Raw genomic sequence first — 18508 nt, 5'->3', positions numbered from 1 at the left:
ATCTTCCGGAAGTTAGTTTGTTAAGTTTTTAAAAGATTTCAGTTTCATTGATTTTTTGGGCAGTCTTCTTTATTGTATTTCACTTATTTCTGCTCTCATTTTTATTATTTCCTTATGTCTACTGACTTGTAGTTTGACCTACTTTTCTAGTTTCTTCATGCAAGAGGTAAAGTTACTTATTTATGCTCTTGATTCTTGATGTGGACCTAGAATTGCTATCTACTTCCCTCTTAGTACTACTTTTATTATAGTTTCTGGCTGATTGTGTTTTCATTTTCACTTGTATGCAGGTATTTTTTTTTATAATTTCTCCTTTGATTTCATCATTAACCCAGTAGTATTTAGTAGTATGTTGTTCAATATCCACATATTTCATGCTTGTGTGGTTGATTTTTAGTTTGATACCATCATGACACTTGTTTAGTGACTTAACATGTGTTCTGTCCTGAAGAATTGTTCCATGCCCATTTGAGAATATTTACTCTGTTTGGAGTGAGGGTCAGGGGGGTCATTCCCCTACAAATGTTTCTTAAGCCCACATTGTCTAATTACTCATTTAAGGCCACTGGTTATTTTTTATTGATTTTTGATGAAAAGGGAGGGGTGAAAGCTGAAATCCCCTACTGTTTTTATGTTGCTGCTAATTTCAATTTTCAGATTTGACAATAGTTGTCTTATATATTTTAATTCTCTTTCATTTGGTACATATATAGTGATATGTGTTATTCTTTTAACTATTGTATGTCTATTCCTGTCTCTTGTTACCTTTTTTATCTAGAAGTCTATTTGCTATGAGTGTAGCTGTCCTTGTGTTTTTGTGATCCCATTTACCTGTGAGATTGTATTCCAGCCATTTATTTTATCTCTGGGGTTCCCGGAGACAGCAGAAAATTGAATATTGTTTCCTGGTCCAGTTGGCCACTCTGTGCTTTTTGATTGGTTTGTTCAATCCATTTACATTTCAGGTGGTTATTGATATATGAAGATTTGCTGCTCCTTTATCTTTAGTTTTCTGGTTCTCTCTATTTCTTATTCAGAATTTTGTTGATTTTCTTTTCTTCCATTTTTAATATATTTTTACATCATTTTTCATTTTATGCATTTTTTTCATCTGTTTTAATCCCCATGGGCTTTCCATCACCAGATCACCCGTGCACCATCACCATAGTCCAGTGCACTCTTCCCACCCAGTTCTTCTCTTCCATTTTGATACGAAAGTTCTTTCAACACTTCTTGAAGTAGAGGTCAAGTGTTAGCAAATTCTTTAAGGCTTCTGTTTGTGAAGACCTTTAGATCTACCTCATATCTGAAGGAGGATCTTGCAGAATATAGTATTCTTTATTGGCAATTTGTATCTTTAAGTACTCCGAATACATTATTCTGTTACTTTTTGCCTCTAGTGTTTCCTCACAAAAATTTTAAGGTAAATCTGATGGAATTATCTGCTTCCCCCGACCCCTTACCACTTTCATATTCTTTCTTTGTCTTAAACTTTTGGTATTTACACAACTCTATGTTTTGGTATAGCTTTCTTTATATAAGCAGAGGGGCTTTTTTTAGCTTCTTGGACATGTATGTTTACTTCCTTCCCCTAGTACAGGGACAGCTATACTTGTATTAGGTTTGTGAACTTTTCCTCTATTATTTCCTAATGTTATCTGTTCCTATTTCTCTCTCTTTGCCTTCTTGGAAACTCATTATCCTCATGTTATCCTTCCTAATGAAGTTAGAAGATCTCAAAGTTTTTCTTCATTTTATTTCTTTGTATTTTACTTTCTTCATCCACCTTGGTCCTTTGCGCATCATTATCTTCAAAGTCACTGATTTGATCCTACATTTAACCAGGACTACTTCAATAGCCTTTTCTAGAAATTTTTATCTTCTCTACTGATCTTTTAATATCTTGAAATGCCATTATTATGTTATTTGAATCTTCAACTTCTATTTTCTGTTTATTAGTTGTATTTTCTTCTTGCATTTCATTTGCTTTTATGAATTTTTTGTATCTCTTAGATTAGATATTCACAATACTTGTATCACTTTGACTTTTCTGCATTTTCTTCCATCTCTGATTTTCTTTATTATGGAAATTTTAAATTTTCTGATGGGAAAGTGAAATCTTCCATACTGTTGTGGTTGGAATCTGGGGAAATTTTCTTTTTTGTGTTAATATATTCTCTTGAAGCTTCAAGTTGCTATGTGTTGGATATTTATTTATTTATTTTTAAAGATTTATTTATTTATTCATACAGAACTGGGGTACAGGCCAGAGGCTCAGGGGCGGTGAGAGGCTTCACCAGAGACAGAGTGGGGAGCAGAACAGGCAGATCGATGAAGTACACTGCTGAGGGAAGCAGCGGGCGAGCTAGGAGAGGTCTGGCTCGCCATGTGGTCTCCTCCGGGGCAGGCGGGAATCGAACTCATGCGGAAGTGGCTTCAGATTCTCAGTGCTGTGCTTTAACCCGCTGCACCACCAGGGAGGGCCGTGTTGGATATTTTATGTGCCTATTTTGTTATTAGATCTTAAGAGTTTGAATTACTTCTAGCTTTCCAGCAGATGGTGCTGTGGTTTTTAATATTATTTTGAATGTTTGTCTCTTCTAGCCTTCTGCAGCTGATTTGCAGTGGTCTAGTCAGTGGTTTCAGTGGGAGGGGTTTGGAAGGTCACACTGCTTGTGTGAAACCTCTGGTTTTGAAGGATATCAGGCTTGTATTTGTGGCATTCCTAGTAACTCTGCTCTCTGTGGTTCTAGCCCTTATATTCTGCTGTTCTCAGTGAACTTTACCACATCACTGTAAGTACCAAGCAGTGGGATAGGGGCAGCATATCACAATACATTATCCTTGTCCCATTCCTGGGGATCTGGCCCAATGAGATCACTTCAGTTTCTTCACATATATTTTTCCAGCCAAAGGCATGTTCCTCCACATTGCTCAGTTCTCCTTTCTGGGACCACTGCCTGAGTGGCAGTGCTGTTGGTTTGTACAGGATCATCCTTCCCAGATTACAGCCACCAAGTGTCTTTCTCCACTCACCTCTTACTTATTGAAGAATGAATTTCCTCCCTAGCCTTTTTGGCACAGTCATCCTGTTCTATGATGTCCAAGTGGTGTTCCAATTTTACCCCAAGCTGCAGGTCTCTCTGGGTCCAGTATCCCACTGGTTTTGCCTATATGATTGTCTAGGAACTGTGGAATTTAACTAAAAGAACGCAGCTTTTTTAAATCAGCAAATTTAAGTTGATAATGACTCAATCTGAAGAAAAATGGGATTGAAGAATAAAAAAGACATTGCCTCAGAGAAAAGTAGGATATCATTAGGTATACTAATATACATAATTGTAGTACATGAATGGAAGAGAAGGAGCAGGAATAATGATTGAAAAATCCCAAATCTGGTGAAAAACATTAATCTACATACCTAAGAATTTCAGTGAACTCCAAGCAAAATATATAGTCATCCACACTCTTTAAATGTAATACTAAAATTGTTAGATACCAAATACAAAGAGAAAATTTTAAAGAGTAGGAGAAAAATGACTTATCCCTTAAAAAGGAACCCTAGATTAACAGCCGACTTCTTACCTGAAACAATGGAAACAAGAAGGCAGTGGCATATTCAAAATGATGAAAGGAAAATAAGTTAACCAAGAATCCTATAGTGAACAGTTACTTTTCAAAAATGAACATGAAGTGAAAACATTATAAGATAAAGAAAATAAAAATTTTATTGTTATCTGACCTAATACTAAATGATTTTTTTTTTTTAGGATGAAAGCACATAACCCCAGACAATTCAAATTGAGACAAACAAAAATATCAGTAATTATATAATTTCAAAAGATAATATAAATGCATATTTCTCCTCTCTTCTCTTAACTGGTTTAAAAAGCAAGTATATAAAACGTTAAATGATTATTTTGTTGAGCTTTTAACATATATAAATGTAATATAAAAATGTAGTTAAATAAGCCATAAAGAATGAAGAGATCCAGAAATGGCAAGTTAGAAAGATTACATAACTGAAAAATGTAGATTTTTAGCTACTTTGAAACACAAAATCATATGAAGGAATTTTAACTATTATTGTTGAATTCTGTTTCAAAACTTACTACAGAGCTGCAGTAATTAAGACAGCATGATACTGATATAAGGATAGATATATAAATTAATAAAACAATTATTAGAGTTCAGAAATAAAGCCTCATATTTATGATTAATTGATTTTTAATATGGCTTTCAAGATTATCAATGGGAGAAAATAATCTTTGTGACACTGTTTCCATGTCAACTAGATAGTGCTATATATAAATTGAATCAAAGACCTAAAAATTTGTAAAATTGTGTGTGTGTGTGTGTGTGTGTATACATATATAATGAAATTATAAATCTCATAGAAATAATTACATATGTTTTTGAAGCATAGTCTTAAAATTTTGTGAATTTGGATTAGGCAGTGGTTTCTTAGATATGAAACAAGAACATAAGCAATAAAATAAGATACATAAATTAGGTTTCAGGAAATTTAAACTTTTCTGTGAAGGACAGTATCAGGGAAATGACAAGAAAAACCACAGAATGGGATTAAATGTTGATAATCATATCTTTATTAATGAACTTGTATTTTAAAAGACTCTTAAAACTAAACAATAATTTTTATGATGTACATTGAGGTAACATTGGTTTACAACACTGTATGTGTTTTAGGAATATAGGCTTACCCCTCTACAATGTGCATTATCACACCACGCCTATAACCAAAGCCCAAGTCCTCCACCATAATCCATTGGGCCCTATTCCTCTTTACTGTCTACCCACACCCTCCCCATGTGGTAGTCTTAGTTCTGCAGTCAAACTGCAAGTGTTTGGTTTGGTTTGTAAAATTACTATACCGTGCATAATTTCTGAATAGATGTTTCTTCAAAGATAATCAAACAACCAATAGACATGTGAATAGAAAGAAATTAGATGAGTAATTTCCAGGGGTGGGGGAAAGGTTTCTAGGGGATATGGGAACATACTGTTGATGGTCACAGGGTTTGAGGGAGAATGAAATGCTCTAAAATTTACTTTGGTGATGGTTGTTGAACTCTTGTGACAATACCAAAACCATTGAGTGATACACTTTAAGTAAATAAATTGTATAGTATATGAATTATATCTCAATAAAACTGATGTAAACAGTATTCACTTTAGAAATCTGAAGCAGAGACTAAAAAGACAGGCATCTGTGATCCAGAACACAATTTAAATTAGAGATATGCATGACTTCCATTATTTATTAAGATATTTCGGACAGAAAAAAACAAACTTCAAATATGAGCCCCCAAAATGTCATATGATCAAGTACCTATGCTTGATGCTACTGATTTGTATACATAACATAGGCAAATATACATTGTTTTGGGATGAGTAGCTTCAAGATGCATTTTTTTATATACAGTGGTTTATTTTTACATATTTTTGTGCATTATTCCATTTCAGTTGCAATCCCCTAGAGTTTCCCATCACCAAATCACCCATGTGCCATCATCATAGTCCAGTGTATTTCCCTCTCCCCATTGTTTTTGATCCCATTCCCCACTCCACCCCCACAAAATGTCTCTGGTATATAACTGTTCATCATTATCATTATTTTCTCACCTGTTCCATTATATTCCTGCTATGAGAGAAACCATCCAGTATTTTTCCTTTTCCTTCTGGCTTATTTCACTAAGCATGATCTTTTCCAGCTCCATCCAAGTTGCTGCAAAAGACATGTGTTTCTTTTTTTTTGGTTGCTGAGTAATATTCCATTGTGTAGATGTACCACATCTATTTAATCCAGTCATCCATTTTTGGGCATTTGGGCTGTTTCCATGTCTTTCCAATTGCGAATAAAGCAGCAATAAACATGGGGGTGCAGGTATCTTTTTCAATCAGTGTTTTTGTATCTTTTGGATAGATACCTAAGAGTGGGATTGCTGGGTCGTAGGGAAGGTCCATGTTTAGCAGTTTGAGGAACCGCCAGTTTTCCATAGTAGTTGTACTAGTTTGCATTCATTCCCACCAGCAGTGCAGGTTAGTTCCTTTTTCTCCACATCCTCACCAGCATTTGTTGTTGCTAGTTGTTTGAAGATGTGCCATTCTCACTGGGGTGAGGTGGTATCTCATTGTGGTTTTAATTTGCATCTCCCTTATTACAAGTGATGTTGAACATTTTTTCATATGCTTCTTGGCCATCTGCATTTCCTCTTTGGAGAAGTGTCCTTTAGCTTTTCTGCTCATTTTTGGATGGGGTTGTTTACTTTATTTTTGTTGAGTTTCATCAGTTCTTCATAAATTTTTGTGATCAATCCTTTATCGCTAATTTTGTGTGAGAAAATTTTTTCCTAATCAGTGGGATGTCTGTTTGTTTTTTGTAATGTCTCTTTTGCTGTACAGAAGCCCTTTAACTTGATGTGGTCCCATCTATCCTTGCCTTCACTATCGTTGCATTGGGTGCTCTTTCTTTAAAGATGTCGCTGAAGTGTATGTCCTGTAGTGTTTGGCCCATCTTTGCTTCCAGGTATTTTATGGTTTCCATTCTTATGTCTAGGTCTTTAATCCATTTCGAGTTGAATTTTTGTGTATGGTGCGAGGTAGTGATCTAGGTTCATTTTTTTGCATGTAGCTTCTGAGTTTCCCCAGCATCAGGATGCATTTTTTAATTGTATGTTTTTTGTATTAGGTTACATTAGATTATAACACTTGTATATATTAAAATATACACTTGTACATAAATCCGCACCTCTTCACATATATGCTACCACACCATACTCATCATCAAAGTACCCATAATCATCCACCATCGTCCATTGGGCCTCCTCTCTACTTTTTTTCCCACAACCACTGCTGAGTAGTATTCTATTGTGTATATATACAATATCCTCTTTATCTCCTCATCTGTCGTTGGGCATTTAGGTTGTTTCCATAACTTGGCTGTTATAAGTAGTAATACATTAACCTGGAAGTGTTTATGTCCCTTCAAATTAGTATTTTTGGATTCTTCAGATACTGAAGATTGACTCTCTTGAGCAATGCTAGACATAAATATAGCTGGTACAAATGAAAATCTCCTCCAGTGTTTCCTAACTTATTGAATGGCACTATCATTCTTCTAGTTGCTTAACCCAGATATCTAGATGTCATCCTCAGCTCTATTCCCACTTTCATTTCTATTCTATTACTAAGTCCTGTCAATTTTACTTCCTCCATACCTAGATTTTATTCATTTCTTCACATCTTTCATTATCACAAAACTAGTTCAATTGAGCATCTTTTATTGCAGCTACTTAGTAACTGTTAGCTGGTCTCCCTGCATGTCTTACTTTCTTCCATAATTTTCTTTTTAATGATGGTCATCTAGCAACGAGAGTGATTTTATAAATTTTTAAATATGTGTGCTTATTAATCTTTGGTGTAGTTTCCCATTGCTCTTAAAGACCCAAATACTGAATATGGTCTACAAGACCCTGCCAAATTCTTTACTCATCTTGAACCACTCTTTCCTTCATTCTCTGTACTGTTAGTAGCACTGTAAATGGCCATTAATTAGCAACTTCTGGACAAATTTGATGGCTTCTTTACCTTGGATTTTACTCTTGATTACCTCCTCTTTATTAAACTTCTTTTTTCCTTAGTCCTTTATTTTCTCACTGCTCCTCTGTAGTGTTTTTTTCACTTATTCAACCCATCTGGGAACATTTCGAAGTCTCCACTCCTTCCTTCTCTATATTTTATATACTATCCTTTACATGAATTGATACAACTATTACCTGAGTTACAGACCATATGTGGATGATCCTACCTTATATATGCAAAGTTATCCCAGTCCCAACACATTGAAAATAGAACTAGTTGTTATCCCAACCCCTCATGCCCAGAAACATTTCCTTTCAACTTTCTTTCAGTGGCATCAACATTCTCTCAGCCATTCAAACTGTGTAATTTTATTTTTTCTTAGAAATTTTCCCAAACATTTTTTACTTCCTTTATATTTTTTATGTTAAATTTTTTATAGCAGTAGCATGTAACCCTGTGTATGATTCAATGGTACTAGTTCACAGCTACTTGGATTAATGTTACCACATCATAACCACCACCAAAGCCCCCATAATCCTCTACTACAATCCAGTGATTCCCCTCTCTCTAAGCTCCCCCTCCACACTCATCCCTGACCACAACCTCAATTCTACAGTTAGAATTTTAGGGTTTGTTTTGCTTTTCTCTATCCAACATGAGTGAAATCATCTGGAATTTGTTTTTCTTATATTTGTCTGCTTTCTCCTTAGCATAATCCCTCCCAAATACATCATGTTATAGCAAATAGCAAGATTTCCTCATTTTTTAAAGAATGTGTATTTTATATGTATCTATTCTATATCTTCTTTATGCACTCATCTGTCTTTGGGCACTTCCTCCAATGAACATAAGAATATATATATATATCCCCTTGAATTAGTACCTTTGCATTCTTTGGGTAGCTACCTAGGAATGGAGTGGGGAGATCATATTGTAGATCTATTTGTAATATTATGAGAAATCACCATACTGTTTTCTATAGAGGATGGACCAGTCTATATTCCCACCAACATTATGTTAATGTTCCTTTATCTTCACATCCTCACAAAAACTTGTTTTTTCTGGTCTTTGTGATATGATCTATTCTCATAATTGTGAAGTATTACATTGTGGTTTTGATTTACATTTCCCTGATGATAAGTGGTGTTGAACATTTGTCATGGGCCTGTTGTCCATCTATATTTCTTCTTTGGTGAAGTGTCTATTTAGCTCATCCATTGATTTTTTGATTGGGCTATTTGTTTTCCTTTTGTTGAGTTGTGTGAGTTCTTTGTAGAACTTGAACATTAGCCCTTTGCCCAACATACGATGTGCAAATAAATTGTTCTATTAGTAGGGTGTCTTTCATTTTAATGCTGGTTTCTTTTGCTGTACAAAAGCTTTACAATTTGATATACTCCAAGTTGCTTATTTTTGCTTTTGATACCCTTGAATTTGGAGTCAAGTCCTCAATGACATCCCCAATACCAATGTTACAGTGTTTTCCGAAATGTTTCCTTCTATGTATTTTATGGCTCTCGGTCTTTCACCCAAGTCTTTAATGTATTTTGAGTTAATTTTTCTGTGTGGTGTGAAATAGTGGTCAATTTTTGTTCTTTTGCATGTGGATGTTTAGTTTTCCCAGCAACATTTGTTGAAAAGACTTTCCTTCCTTTGTTGTAGACTAGTGATGCAGGTAAATATGGGTTTATTTCTAAGGTCTCAGTTCTGTTCCATTGGTCTGTATGTCATTTTTATTCCAGAAACATACAGTTTTGGTTACTACAGCTATTTTAAATGAAGTATCATTACTATATACCCTTATTAACTTTTGACAGTATAGGATTTTTCCCTTAGGTGTGGTCACCATCGCTGTCCCACCATTAAAACACCTATAGTCCTCCACTATAGTCCAATGAGCTCTTCCCCCTGCCGTTTTTCATCCTTTCCCCATCTTTCTCTCTTCCCCTCTCCCTCCTGTATGCCTCAGATCCTATGGTCAGTTTTCAGGAGTTGTTTTTACCAAGTTTGTCTTAATCTGACATTTTGCTTTCTCTGTATTCCACATATTCTAAGTGAAACAATTCAGTATTTATCTCTCTCCTTCTGGCTTAGCATAATCCCTTCCAGCTCCATTCATTTTGCTGCAGAAGGCATGAGTTTATCTTTTTTGATCATTGGGTAGTATTCCATTGTGTTCATATACCACATGTTCTTGAACCTCTCATCTGTTTTGGAACATATAAATGGTCTGCATATCTTGGCTAGTGTAAATAGTGCTGCAATAAACATACAAGTGGACCTTACCTTTCAATTTTACATTTTTGTGTTCTTTGAGTAGATACCCCGGAGTAGAATTATTGAGTCATATAGCAGATCTATTTTTAGATGTTTGAGAAACATTCACACTGGTTTCCATAGGGGTTGGACCATTTGCATACCCACAAACTGTGTAACAGGGCTGATTTTCTACACACCCTTACCAGTACATGTTGTTTCTGGTTGGGTTTTTTTGTTTGTTTGTTTTTGATATGGGCCATTCTCACAGGTATGTGATGTGTAGTTTTTTTTTTTTTTTAAAGATTTATTTATTCATACAGAACTGGGGTACAGGCCAGAGATGCGGAGGGTGAGAGGATTCACCAGAGACAAAGTGGGGAGCAGAACAGGCAGATCAACGAAGTACACTGCTGAGGGGAGCAGCGGGCAGGTCAGGAGAGGTCTGCCACGCCATGTGGTCGCCTCCGGGGCAGGCGGGAATCGAACTCATGAGGAAGTGGCTTAAGCTTCTCAGCGCTGTGCTCCAACCCGCTGCGCCACCAGGGAGGGCCTGATGTGTAGTTTTTAATTTGCATTTTCCCTATTAACACTGGTGATGAACATTTTTCACATAGCTATTAGCAATATGCATGTCTTCTTTAGTGAGGTGCCTATTGAGCTCTTCTGCCCATTTTTTAAAATTGGTTTGTTTGTTTTCTTTTTGTTGAGTTGTATGACCTATTTATAAATTTTGCTATTACTCTCTTGTCAGATGTATAGTGTGCAATTAATTTCTCTCATTCAGCAAAGTGTCTCTTGGTTATTTCTTTCACTGTACAGAAGCTTTTTCATTTAATGTAACCCCAATTGTTTAAATTCATTGTTTTTCTTGTTGCTGGAGATGAATCAGCAAATATATTTCTGAAGTTTATGTCATGGAATTTTTTGCTTATGTCTTTTTTAGTATATTTATAGTTTCAGATCTTTCATGCAAGTGTTTTATCCATTCTGAGTTGATTTTTGTGTATGGTGTGAGATGGTCTAGTTTCATTCTCTTGCATGAGGCAGTCAGATATTCCCAACACCATTTATTGAAGAAGACTTCCTTGTACCAGTGTATATTCTTTCTTCTTTTGCCATAGCTTAGTTGTCCATTAATGTGTGATTTTATTTCTGGTCTCTCAATTATATTCCATTGATCTATGTGTCTTTTTTTTTGTTCCAGTACTATATTGTTTTAAATGTTATGCTTTTTAGTCAGGAAGTATAAATTTACCATTTTCATTTTCAGTCAGGAGAAATTTGACTATGTGGGGTCTTTTGTGATTCATAAGAATATCAATATTTGTTACATTTCTTTGAGGAATGCCATAAGTTTTTTTTTTGTTTTTTTTTTTTGTTTTTTTTTCTATTACATTGACCCTGTAAAAATTATTGGGGTAGGACAGCCATTTTAACAATGTTCATTCTTCTTATGCATGAACAGGGAATATCTTCCCATGTCTTTCTGTCTTCTATTTCTTTTAACTGTATTTTATAATTTTCATTGTATAGGTCCTTCACCTCCTTTGTTAATTTTACTCCCAGGTATTTAATTTTGTGTGTGAGATTGTAAATGGGATGACTTTCTTAATTTCTTCTTCTTCTTGCTCACTGTTTGCACATAGGAAGGCACCTGACTTTTTTCTGTTGATTTTGTATCCAGCCACTTGGCTGAAGTGGTTCATTATTTTAATTAGTTCTTCTGTGAAGTCTTTGGGGTTTTTTATGTATATTATCATAGCATCTGCAAATAATGATTGCTTTAGTTATTATTTCCCAATTTGGATTTAGTTTATACCTTTCTTTTTCTTAATTGCTCTAGTAAAGACTTCCAATACTGTGTTGAGTAGTAGTGGTGAGAGTGAATATCTTCATCTTGTATCAGATCTTAGTTGAAAGGTTTTCAGTTCTTCATTATTGAGAATGATACTAGCAGTGGTTTTGTCAGATGTGGTTTTTATTATGTTATTGTTACAGGGCAGGGAGAGAGAGGCACCCCTGAACCCCCAAACCTGCCTACTCTAAATAGGTTCTGCCATCTGCCACATCCAGACAAAACATATAAGATTTTAATGAAAAGGAACTTTATTACAATAACTATATAACACAGAAGACAAAGAATATAATTCTTAAATCAAACACCTGAAATTACCCATCCCCTCATGGATAAAAGTCTACCCACAAAAGATTGGTCCAAAGCAAGGCCTGAAAGACCACCACAAAACTAAAGCATCTTCTGACTGAGACCATAGAAAAGGGTCAGAAATGGCTAGACAAGTCTGGGAGGAATAGAGCACAATCAAAATCAATATAGAAGCTGCCATATTGAACCTACCCACAGGTCTCTCCCCCACATCTCTTTCAACCAGTCCAGGGCCAAGAAACAAGCACGGTTTCTTCACATGTCTCCCTTTGCTCCATGTGGCTTCCTAAGGCCTCCTTCTGGCTCTCCATCCTGCTTCCTTCTTTTTTTCAGATTCTCCTCTCTTCTTTTCTCTGCTCAGCTCCATCCTCCTTCTGGGTAGGACAGGGAACCTGAAACTTTTCCTTTTCCTAGGGACCACCCTGTTACATTATGATGTGTCATTTGTCCCTAGTTCTTCAAGGGTTTTCATCATAAATGGATACTTAATCTTTTCAAATGTTTTCTTAGCATCAACTGATATATGGTCATATGGTTTTTAGTCTCCTTTTTGTTATGTAGTAAATTACATTAATAGATTTTTGGATGTGAAACAATCCTTGTGTTCCTGGTATAGATCCCATTTAGTCATGTTGTATAATCATTTTAATTCATTGTTGATTTCAGTTTGCTAAGATTTTGTTGAGAATTTTCATTAGGGAGATTGGTCTGTAGTTCTCTTTTTTGTGTGTTGTCTTTGGTTTTGGTGTTATTATAATATCAGTTCATAAAATGTGTTTGGGAGCATACCTTCTTTCTTGGTTTTTTAAATAAGTTTGAGCAGGAGAGGTATTAGTTCATCTTTTTTTTTTAAGAATTTCTTTTTTTTTTAACATTTATGGATACAGAATTGGGGTACAAGCCAGAGGTGCAGGGCCAGTGAGAGGATTCACCAGAGACAGAGAGGGGAGAAGAACAGGCAGATCAACAAAGTACACTGCTGAGGGGAGCAGCAGGCATATCAGAAGAGGTCTGCCATGTTATGTGGATCACCTCCAGGGCTGGGGATTGAACTTGCACTGAAACGGCTGTGGCCAGTTTGCAGTGCTGCATCCTAACCCATTGTTCACTTTTTTAGGTTTGGTAGAACTCACTTGTGAAGCCATCTGATCCTGAATTTTTGTTTTTAGGTTGCTCCACCCTACATTTTCAGGACACTTCCTATTAATTCCTCTACATAAACTGCTTAGGTCAAACATCTATTTTCTATTAGTTCCTTGAGACATGTTGATCTCAAGTATCCAATAGTGCAGGTTTTCGTTCTGTCCACATAAAATGCCATTTTTCTCTATATCTATATTTTCTTGAGATATAATTAATATATCACAAAATTAATAATTTTAAAGTATTTGTATTACCAGTTCTCAGTCTCTCCACAAACTTGTACAACTATCATCAGTATCTAACTCCAAAACATTTTCATATGCCAGAAATAATTCCCATAACTATTAGCTGTCATTATCCCAGTCTCTGGTAACCACCAGTCTGCTTTCTATCTCTATGAATTTGCCTATTCTAGACATTTCCTATAACCTATACATATCTAGATCCTACTCTTCTACCCTAAGATCATGTTGGTTTTCTTAATAATTTGTCCATTCAGTTAAAACTACAAGACTGTGTCAGACACTTTGACAGGCTGTGAATAGGCAAAGATAGGTAATACTCTGCCTTAAAGGAAATTTCAGTTTAATGGTGGAAACACAAAATGCATTGTTGTAAGTGCTGTTGAATAAAGTGTCATTGGAATAATACAGTGTGAATAGGTTGTGGAGAGTCAGGGAGAATCTTGCTGAGGAAGTAGCATTGACTGGACATTGATTGATTTGTTCACTGATTCATTAATTCAGCAAACAGCTGTTGTGCCCTTATTACATGTCAGGCATAGTGTTGGACTCTGAGGATACTATGATGACTGAAAACAATTCTTTGTACTTCAAGGAGCTCTGTAGTCTGGAGGAAGAGATAAATATGAAAACAGTTTCTAAACAATATAAAGATTGCTGTGGGAACAGAGAGAGTGTACTAATTCTGATTGTGAATTTGAAGAAAAGTAGACATCTACAAAGAAAATAATAGTATGGGTTAGCATTTCAAGCAGAAAGTAGACCACTTCTGTGCCAGCCTAGTGCTCAGTTCATTTACTGACAGGCACCTCATGCCATCACTCTGACTGGTCTGGCCTTGTATTACCTACCTTGTGTAGTCCTCTTTATATATGAATGCCATTCCCCTCCCCAAAGGCATTATGTGTTCTACAGAATAAGAGCTTTGTCTTATTCTTCTTCATGCCTCACTTTCATGGTGCTTTATGTATAGTAATTTCTATAGAACCAAATAAGTGAAAGAATTCTAGCTGCCCATGTGTTTTTTTTAATTTCTGCATTATTTTATTTTACATATACATGTATATTTTTATGTCAATCTTCATTTTGTACTTTTTTCATCTCACTTGTAATCCCTGTGGACTTCCACCACCACTTCACGCATGTGCCATCACCGTAGTTCATGTGTTCTTCCCACCCCAGTTTTGATCATGTTCCCCTCTCCACCCTTATAGAATGTGTCTGGTTTATAGTTGTTAGTTGATGTTCATTTTACTTTATTACAGTTACTACCTTTCTCCCTTGATTCCATACACTCAGCTATGAATGAAGCCATCTGGTATTTTTATTTTTCTTTCTGGCTTATTTCACAAAGCATGATCCTTTCTAGCTCCATCCTTGTTACCACAAATGGCATGAGTTTGTCTTTTTTGATTGCTGGGTAATATTCCATTGTTTATATCTACCAATCTTCTTGATCCAGTCATCCAATTTTTGGCATTTGGGCTGATTTGACATCTTCCCTATTGTAAATAGAACAGCAATAAACATAGGAGTACAGGTGTCCTTTTAAATTAATGTTTTTGTGTCATTTGGGTAAATACCTAGTAGTAGAATTGCTGAATCATATGGAAGCTCCATTTTTAGCAGTTTGAGAGACCTCTACACAGCTTTCCATAGTAGTTGTACCACCACCATTGTAGGACATTCCCACCACCACTGACATACAGACATACAGACCAATGGAATCGAATAGAAAACCCAGATATAAATCCACAGTTTTGTGGACAGCTAATCTTTGACAAAGGAGCAAAGAATATGCAATGGAACAAAGAAAGTTTGTTCAACAAATGGTGCTGGGAAAACTGGGCAGCTACATGCAAAATAATAATAATAATAATAATAATAAAGCTACCTCACACCATATACAAAAACCAATTTAAAATGGACTAAATATCTAGACATAAGACCTGAAACCATAAAATATATAGAAAAAAATATTGGCAAAACACTACATGACATACACCTCAGTGACATCTTTAAAGATACATTCCCAAAGCAATGAAGTGAAGGAAAGGGTAAGCAGCTGGGACTACATCAAATTAAAAGAGCTCCTGTATAGTCCTGTAAAAGAGACATTTCACAAAACAAAAAGACATCATACTGATTGAGAGAAAATTTTTGCACCCAATACTAATGATAAGGAACTGATCACAAAGATATACAAAGAGCTAATGAAACTTAACAAAAATAAAATGAACAACCCCATCAAAAATGGGCAGAAAAGCTGAAAAGATACTTCTCCAAAGAGGAAATGCAGATGGCCAACAGGCATATGAAAAAATGTTCAGAATAACTTATAATAAGGGAGATGCAAATCAAAACCACAATGACATACCATCTCACACCAGTGAGAATGGAACATATTTTAAAAAATAGCAACAACAAATGTTGGCAAGTATTTGGAGAAAAAGGAACTGTCCATATTTTCTATCAAGTTTTCTCCTTCAAAAGTCTGAGAATTTTTGTGTACATAAAAGATTTTAATATGGAATAAGTACACAAATGCTCCCATTGTGGTATTTCCCTAGTACAATAACAAAGGTCAAAACTCCTTCAAGTAAGCCTTTTCATTGTTGCAAAATATTGTAAAGAAGCTAATATAGTCTTGTGCTCAGTCATGTTTAAAGACCACTAATAAAGCTAAGGTACCATTTAGAAATACTCCCTTTGTTCATAGGTAGGTAGATAATGTCAACATTAAATATTAATAATTTTTAAAAATTGCTATTATTTGACTTTAAGTAAACATATTATTCTGCAGAAGTTTTCACTTGAAAGCAAAAACTGAGGTTTCATGGAGAAAGAATTCTGCCTCACAACTATAACATAGAAATTCTGCCTGAGTTTCCAACCTGCTAGATATCCCTACAAGATTTTCAGACTTAAAATTGCAACATCAGCTCTTACTGAGTTTACAGTCTGCTGACCTACGCTACAGACTACAAATTTGCCTGCCCCAAAAATTGTGTGAGACAATTTCTTTAAAAAATTTCTCGGGCCCTCCCTGGTGCATAATGGGTTAAAAGCTCAGCACTACAAAGCTACAAAGCTAGCCACAACCACTTCAGCTGGAGTTTGATCCCTAGCCAGGAGGTGACCCACATGGTGTGGCAGACCTCTCCTGTCTAGCCTGCTTCTCCCCTCAGCAGTGTACTTCATCAATCTGCCTCTTCTGCTCCTCACTTTGTTTCTGATGAATCCTCTCACAGCCCCTGCACCTCTGGCCTGTACCACAGTTCTTGTATGTATAAATAAATAAATATTTACAAAGTATTATCTTTTAGAAAATAAGGATTAGTATAATTGCTATTCTGAATACAGGCTGATGCAGGTCAAGGAAATTAAAAGATTCAGTAAAACTGCTACTAATGACTTTCTCTGAAAATTAGAGGTAGGCATAGAAGGATAAATGACTGAGGAGAGCTTCAAGGAAAGACCTCATTGCCTTTCCAATTTATATGTCACTTTTTTAGGTCTTTGGAGAATTCAACAGCTAATGAACCTTCAAAGTGCTCTGTTCTAATCTTCAGATACATGGGATTGCTCATGGGCAATCACTCTCAGACTAATTCCTGGAGAAACTAGTTGACTAAGTATTAACAGAGCATCTACTGTTTAATAATAATGGTGTACAGCACTACTAAGAGTTGATGCTACAATTGTTGTGAGAGGAAACAGTCACACTGTTTCTAGCCAAGAAAAAACCCACTGTTTTTGGATTTCAGGAAGACTACCCAGAAATGGAAATTCTCTGGCTGATGATTAAGTCCTGGAATACTGGAATACTTATGTATGGTAGAAGCAAGTATGTATCTGCTGAAAAATGGTGTGACCTGGCATTGCGTTTCCTTGACCACCTTGGCTCACTGAAGAGAAGCTATGACACTCGGGTGAGGAGGAACAGGGTTATTGGTGGATGGCATGAAGTTCTAGCTGTGCTCACAGGACTCAATTCTACTTCCCTTGGCTAGGAAAGGGTCTCAATCATTGCTCCCCTCAGTGGTTACATAGAACTACAGATTAGGGACTGTAAAAATAGTAATTTCTTAGAGTGGGGAAAAAAAAAGGATAGCTAGCAAACGGGGGAATTTGTGAATGGAGTCTAATTAAGAAGGGTTCTTAAAGATGTGTTGCTTTTAATACCAGTGTAGGTGAGGAATAAGTGGCCCCTGTACAAAGCAATGACTTTAAAATACATTTTCTCCAGGAACTAGTCTGAGTTTCAGACTTCAGATCCATTACTAACCAGGAGAAACTTGGTGGAGAAAAAGTCTTGTCACCAAATAAGAGCAGAGTCTTCTGTGTTTTAACTAACTTCTCCCTTAACAGCCCTTCTCCAGTAATTAGGCATAGTACAGTGGGATTCCTCTTCCTAAAGAGTATATTTTTATCCAAATGTGGCTCAGGGTACTCTCTGGTGGTGCAATGGGTTAAAGTGCAGCACTATGAAGCCACTACAGCACGAGTTCTATCCCTGGCCCGGGAGGTGACCCACATGGCGCAGCAGACCTCTACTGAATTATCTGCTGCTTTCCTCAGCAGTGTATTTCAGTCAGTTCACCTGCTCTGTTTCCCACTCTGTCTCTGATGAATCCTCTTACTGCCCTTCCACCTCTGATCTGTACTCCAGTTCTTGTATGCATAAATAAATAAATTCTTTAAAATGGGTTAGACTCTCATGTCATCACAATGGGTCTGGGAAGCTTTCCCCTATTTCCTTTCATCTCGAATTTACTTTCTTTCCCAGATGAATCTTCTATATAGTGAGTTTGTCAAAACATTAGATAAAAAGAAGGGCTTACTTTTTAATGAAGAGTGAGAACTGCTGAAACAAAGCACACAAGCAAGCAATCTGGGAGCAACTTCAAGAAGACATCTCTCATTGTACCAACAGCCTTTGTTGTTTGTAATAGTAAGGAGAAGGAAGGAGCAAATATGACAATTCTTTTTATCTCCTCAAGTGACTCCAAGGTCTTTTGAAAAAGTGATTTATGGTGTTGCCATGTTGGTTATTTAAATTTTTGCGAAGCTTTTTCTTAAGCTTTTCTTTCTATTT

The 18508-nt window shown here is 36.0% G+C and overlaps 1 protein-coding gene across 1 annotated transcript in view; it reads left to right on the top strand.

The window, feature by feature from the left end:
* Positions 1-18271, top strand: part of TEX11 (testis expressed 11) — a 322651-nt gene extending 304380 nt beyond the window's left edge. The window contains exons 28-29 of the mRNA XM_004694432.1: positions 17178-17342; positions 18200-18271. Of these exons, the coding sequence (XP_004694489.1) occupies positions 17178-17342; positions 18200-18271 (237 nt within the window). The remainder of the gene's footprint in view (positions 1-17177; positions 17343-18199) is intronic.
* The last annotated feature ends 237 nt before the right edge of the window (positions 18272-18508 follow it).

The sequence above is a fragment of the Condylura cristata genome, unplaced genomic scaffold (assembly GCF_000260355.1).
Source record: "Condylura cristata isolate star-nosed mole 26May11 unplaced genomic scaffold, ConCri1.0 scaffold00043, whole genome shotgun sequence".
Taxonomy (NCBI): domain Eukaryota; kingdom Metazoa; phylum Chordata; class Mammalia; order Eulipotyphla; family Talpidae; genus Condylura; species Condylura cristata.
This window is presented reverse-complemented; position numbering and strand designations above follow the sequence as displayed.